Consider the following 6,000-nt stretch of genomic DNA (forward strand, 5'->3'; position numbering starts at 1 on the left):
GGGAGAGAGCGAACTTGCTTGTCCGGTAGCGCGCCACGAGCAACACGACGGGGCGCATCCAATTCGGGAGGTGGAAAAGCTCTCGTACTGCACGTGCTGGCGCAACCACCCCTCGAACCGTGTGCTTGCGCCGGTTCCGGTGGCCGGTGGGTGGCCGGTGCCGGTGCCCATCAGCCACCACGGCCACAAAAGCCGGAAATCAAACGCCGACCACGACTCCCTCGGCCCCCACGCCCGCCTCGTCTTGGCATCTTCCCAGCCCCTCGCCCACGAGCGCGACCTCCCTGCTTGCCCACCTACGATCGTGACAGGCGGGCTCCACGTCGGCGCGGCAACGCGAGTGCGGCACAGGTCCCACATGTCATCTTCACAAGCCACCTAACGTGCCGGTGCCTCCTCGGGAACTCCACTGGCCTAGTATACGCTTGGGCAAAGGCGCCCCCCTTGCGCGCCGACGCGCACAACTGGAAAAGCAGCCTCGAAAAGCCAAAAAAAGGCGCACGCAGCCGCATGGCCGGCGACGGCGAGGGGGCCGGCGACGGCGAGGGGGCCGCCGCCTTTGCGGCGGCGAAGGCGGAGTGGCTCGGCGGGTCTGGTGGCCTGCCGCTGCTGCGGTGGTGGCGCGCGTCGGGCGGCGGCGAGCTGCTGCGGGGCTGGGACGCGGTGCGCGCCGGGGCCGTGGCGCCGGCGCTCGCGGCGGTGTCGGGCGCGTGCCTCGCCATGTCGGCCATGCTGCTCGCCGAGGCCGTGTTCATGGCCGCCGCCAGCCTCGTGCGGCGCCGCCCCGAGCGGCGGTACAGCGCGGGCCCGCTCGGCGCCCAGGACGGCGAGGACGAGGAGCGCGGCCTCCTCGGCTACCCCATGGTGCTCGTCCAAATCCCCATGTACAACGAGAGAGAGGTACGCGTGGGTATTCCTGTAATTAAGTAGCTGTTCGTGTACACATACACGTATACGTACGTTATACTGCCTCGTTTCATCCTTCGTAAAAATGCGCTATACCTCGATTTGCCTCTTGTGCTGGGCGCAGGTGTACAAGCTTTCGATTGGAGCAGCGTGCGGGCTGTCGTGGCCGTCGGATAGGGTCATCGTACAGGTTCTGGACGATTCCACGGATCCAACGATCAAGGTAAAAAGGCCTATTGCGCGTTGAACCAGTAGTACTATAGCGCTGTAGTACTTGTCGACATTTGGAAAGTAGCTGTACTTTTGGCCTTTCCAATTCATGGCTGTCGAAAAATGTGGTAGACTAATGCAACTGAGACATTTTGGTACGGCGAACTCGATTAAGAAACAGGGTAGCTTTCTTTTCCATAGCAGAGACTGGATGACCGGGAGAGGATACCTGTTGCAGCAGTTTATAGACAAATGCAAAATTAGTTGAGCCTTTGGGTAGAAATAAGTACTCGTACATATTAGTTTGAGTTCTTTGATTCGGTAGTGGTACTGATTTTGCTGTTGGCTTGCTGTGTGCTTTCAATAGGATCTGGTGGAGCTGGAATGCAAAATTTGGGCTAAGAAAGGCAAGAACGTAAAATACGAGGTCAGAAACAATCGAGAAGGATACAAGGCTGGTGCACTGAAAGAGGGGATGCTGCATGCTTATGTCCAACAGTGTGATTTCCTCGCTGTATTTGATGCCGATTTCCAACCGGAACCCGACTTCCTCATGAGAACCATCCCATATCTCGCACGTAATCCACAAATTGCTCTTGTTCAAGCACGCTGGGAGTTCGGTAAGCCTGGAAACCAGTCAAATTTACTCCTTCCGTTTTTATTTACTCCACATATTAGCTTTGACCTAAGTCAAACTTTATAAAGGTTGACCAAGTTTATAGGAAATAATATAAACTTTCACAATAACAAATATATATATATATATATATACACACATGATGTGAAAATATATTTAATGATGATTTAATGGTATTAATTTGCTACTGTGGATGTTAATAATTTTGTGTATAAACTTGATCAAAGTTTGACTTGAGACAAAGCTAATATGTGGAGTAAATAAAAACAAAGGGTGTACCTTCATTCTTAGTTCATCTGGTTAGCAATACTATTCTCTGACAATGCTACTAGCAAATCTGTAATCCACCTTGCTGTAGTAAGTAACATGGCACCAATCTTATGTTATGTAGGAGGTGAGCAAAAACCACCGTTTCATGTCCATGTTAAGTAAGGCTGACAATAAGAACCGCCAAACTGGAGAAAAAAGGATAAAATCTGACTATATTTTGTAAAGGAAATATAATAATAGACCTTTTATGATGCACAACAAGTTACATTAACCGAGTAGGATTTATCTGTCTGATGCATCTCTTGTTCCAATTGACAGGAAACTTGCTGACTGGCATTTTGGGACGATTTTGCAGTTAATCCCAATGAATGCCTGATGACAAGGATACAAAAGATGACACTAGATTATCACTTTAAAGTAGAGCAGGAGGCAGGTTCATCCACATTTGCCTTCTTTGGTTTTAATGGTATAACAGCCAGCTTTCCTATTATCAATTCAACCCTCCGCAACCCTGTAGGATTAATTATTTAACTCCAGGAACTGCTTGTTTTAAAAACTTCAGGAACTGCTGGGGTATGGAGAATTTCTGCCATCAAGGAAGCTGGGGGCTGGGATGATCGAACCACAGTTGAAGACATGGATTTGGCAGTCAGAGCAGGCTTGAAAGGATGGAAATTTGTCTATGTTGGCGATGTCAAGGTAGGTTAGTCATGGTACTAACATACTCATATGGATTCAATCTTTATGCCAAACTATATTGTTTATACGTTTTTACATTTGAAAAATAATTAACAATTCTAAAATAGAAAATAAGATGTAATCTTGAGAGAAGCAGGGTGACTTGTTTTTTTTTTTCTAGTGGCCAACCAACCTGGGTTGACCACCATCTTTACAATATTTTACACGTGACGTGATGTAACTCGATTATTACTGGAACACAGGTAAAAAGTGAACTGCCAAGCAATCTGAAGGCATATCGCCGTCAACAGCACCGTTGGACATGTGGGGCAGCAAATTTATTCCGAAAGATGGGAGCAGAGATATTGCTTACTAAGGTAATCCCACTTGTTATGTTAGCACACACAATCAAGTAGTGTTTGCATGAAACAAATCTAGTGATGTTATGCCTCATGATAGGTGATATATTTTGGTCTCGTATGGATGAGCATCGAGCCGGGGGTGCCTTTATGTTAAAAAAACAATATGCATGAGCTTGAAATTTATTTTTGTAGACGTTTCGTACCCTGGTTTTTGTGCATAATCTGAATGTCCGATTAAATCATTACTCTTATGTTTCCTTTTTGGTGTTTATCTGACATCATCTAGATCCTGAGCAGGAGGTGTCACTTTGGTGGAAGCTTTATTTGCTATACAGCTTCTTCTTGGTGAGGAAGGTTGTTGCTCATGTGCTACCTTTCGTGCTCTACTGTGTAGTGATCCCATTTTCGGTGCTAATTCCTGAGATCAAAATTCCTGCTTGGGGGGTGGTTTATATTCCAACAGCAATAACCATTCTATACGCCGTCCGAAATCCAAGGTTTGATGCTTTCAGAAGAGTTTGTTAATTAGCATGAATATGTCCATGCCAGATAGGAAATGTTGGTTCCTAACTCGCTGTTTCGCAGTTCTATCCACTTCATACCATTCTGGATCCTCTTTGAGAATGTCATGTCTTTTCACCGAACAAAGGCAACGTTCATCGGTTTGCTGGAGTTGGGAAGCGTAAACGAGTGGGTGGTCACGGAGAAGCTTGGCAGTGTAAGCAATACAAAGCCAGTGCCTCAGATACTTGAAAGGCCTCGCTGCAGGTTTTGGGACAGGTAAAAGATAACTGAACCTGTGTACCTCCAAGTGTCATAGATATTTTTTTCCATACAATCCAAGAATGGATCGGGCTCCACTATCAAAAGATAATGGAACAAACATAAAACAGCATTTTGGCGCAACAAAAGAAACTAGAAAGTAGGGTTCATATCAGCTCATGAGAGCAATACCCCCTCCTGCCGCATGCACCGCTAGCAGGGAAAACTGAGACTGAAACTCGTAACGAAAAGTAAAGCCAACCCAGCAGAAGAGAGAATTTTATCTTACAAGGGGGAAAACCACACCCCAAACATCAGCACATGCAAGTGCACACCCCATTCATAGCATCCAAGAAGCTGGGTCTCCAAGTTTTTAGTCCTCATCCATTGCTTGGGTCACATTTTTTGCGTCTTCCTCATCATTATTGCCAGTTCCTCCAGCAATCATCAGAGCAGCCTTTCCTTGCTCCCTTCTTCCATCATCATGATGCTCCAGCGTCGTCCTTTGAGGAGCAGCAGCACTTTGTTCCAGCATTGCACGATCACCATCATTCTGGAGAGCTGCCCAATAGTATAGTTTATAAAGGACACAACATAACAAATGAATTCAGCAGATGATCTAACTAGCTTAAATTCAAAACAAGCTCTATTTCTGAGCTTCCAAAGTGCCAACAATGCAGGTTTCTACTATAAGGCAGATAATGTGGAATCCACCAAAAGTACTGGGGGAAGCACCCAGGTCTATCCCCAGCACCAATAGTTCATGTTGTCCTTTGTGGCAATGGCATTGTGCCATATAAGGCACAACCAAAATTTAACTTTCAAGGGCAGTTTTGTTTTCCAGAGATGTCTAAATGATCTATCAGGACCAGCATCAGAAAGGTATATACATTGGCTCATGCAACTGTCTGCTTTGTTTATTATTCAGCCATCTTCTAAATGTCATATTCCAACCAGTGTTAGCCATTTGCTTAACTGTCTTCTTCTGTTCATTCGAACAGATCAGGAAAGGTAGATAGAAGAGGCTTGTCACTGCACCATTTGTGTCCCCAAAAGTCAGTTTGTTTTCCATTGCCAACCATCATCTTTTTCCCTTTGAGATACAAGTCTTTGATTTTGATCGGATCAGCCCAACATGGTGAATAATTCACTGTGCTATGAAGTTGATATATCCCTCCATCAATCTTATATTTTTTTCTCGCTATCTTCTGCACATCCCTTCTCTGGATTTAAGATTCCACCACCACTTACATAGTAAGCTGACATTAAATCTTTCCAAATTATGAATACCCCAGCCCATCTTTCTTCTTGGGTGTGCACACCACTGGCCACCTAACCATATGATATTTTCTTTTTTTTTTACTGGATCCCTGCCTTTCTGAAATTCTGATATGATCAATGTTATCATTGCTCTTGCAGATGGACAGTGTCAGAACTTCTGTTTGCTGTGTTCCTTTTCGTTTGTGCGACCTACAACTTGGTGTATGGAAGCGACTTCTATTTCATCTATATATATCTGCAGGCTATAACATTTATCATTGTGGGCACTGGTTTCTGCGGAACCTCTAACTCATAGCAGCCATAACAACTGATCCAACCACGGGAACTATATCTTCACTGTAGGCATGATGTAACAACCTTTTTTTCTAGGGAATATTTTCTATGTAATAACCTCATCCCTTTTGCCGTGAATAGCATCAGGCGAAGCGCAGCTGCCTTCTAGAAACAGGCTGGTGGAAATCTAAAACGTCATTTCCATGTAACAACTTTCCACTGTTATTGTACTTTTGCTCTCTTTTTTTGCAGGGTACTTTTGCTCTTACATTTACCGGGATTGTGCTATCAGCACAATTTGGGAATACAATCACATTGTACCACTAAACAGGTTATTGGACAGAACAACATTTTTCGGGTAACATCGGTTTGGAATATGATTGTTGTGCCTATGTGTTTCTCTGTGAGCAACTTGTATCTCCTGTCGTTGCTTATTCCTGATAATAATTTGAGGGCTTGCTTGTCTGACAACATGAGAATAATAGACTCTACTTGTCAATCCCATATGTTAGCTTATTTGGGTTCATTGGACCCCTTTCCATGTTTCATCTCTCAATTAGTATCGAATTCAATATTTGACTCCCAACTCTATAGCAGATATTCTTGATCCTGTGTATGTTT

General features: G+C 45.1%; 1 protein-coding gene across 4 annotated transcripts; it reads left to right on the forward strand.

Annotated features, from left to right (window-relative positions):
• The first annotated feature begins 495 nt into the window (after positions 1–495).
• On the forward strand, positions 496–5,769 carry LOC123150047 (probable glucomannan 4-beta-mannosyltransferase 3). Of its 4 annotated transcripts, none has more exons than XR_006474925.1 (10): positions 496–900; positions 1,031–1,129; positions 1,484–1,736; positions 2,379–2,489; positions 2,586–2,722; positions 2,965–3,078; positions 3,361–3,560; positions 3,649–3,843; positions 4,506–4,707; positions 4,827–5,769. XR_006474925.1 is itself a non-coding variant. In XM_044569844.1 (9 exons), the coding sequence occupies exons 1-9, from the start codon at positions 511–513 to the stop codon at positions 4,516–4,518; spliced, it is 1,512 nt and encodes a 503-aa protein (XP_044425779.1). In that variant the 5' UTR covers positions 496–510; the 3' UTR covers positions 4,519–5,769. The 4 variants fall into 4 exon arrangements, 2 of the variants coding, with proteins under 2 accessions (XP_044425779.1, XP_044425778.1); XR_006474924.1 differs by having other exon boundaries at positions 5,245–5,769; XM_044569844.1 differs by having other exon boundaries at positions 4,506–5,769.
• The last annotated feature ends 231 nt before the right edge of the window (positions 5,770–6,000 follow it).

The sequence above is a fragment of the Triticum aestivum genome, chromosome 7A (genome assembly GCF_018294505.1).
Source record: "Triticum aestivum cultivar Chinese Spring chromosome 7A, IWGSC CS RefSeq v2.1, whole genome shotgun sequence".
In the NCBI taxonomy this organism is placed as follows: domain Eukaryota; kingdom Viridiplantae; phylum Streptophyta; class Magnoliopsida; order Poales; family Poaceae; genus Triticum; species Triticum aestivum.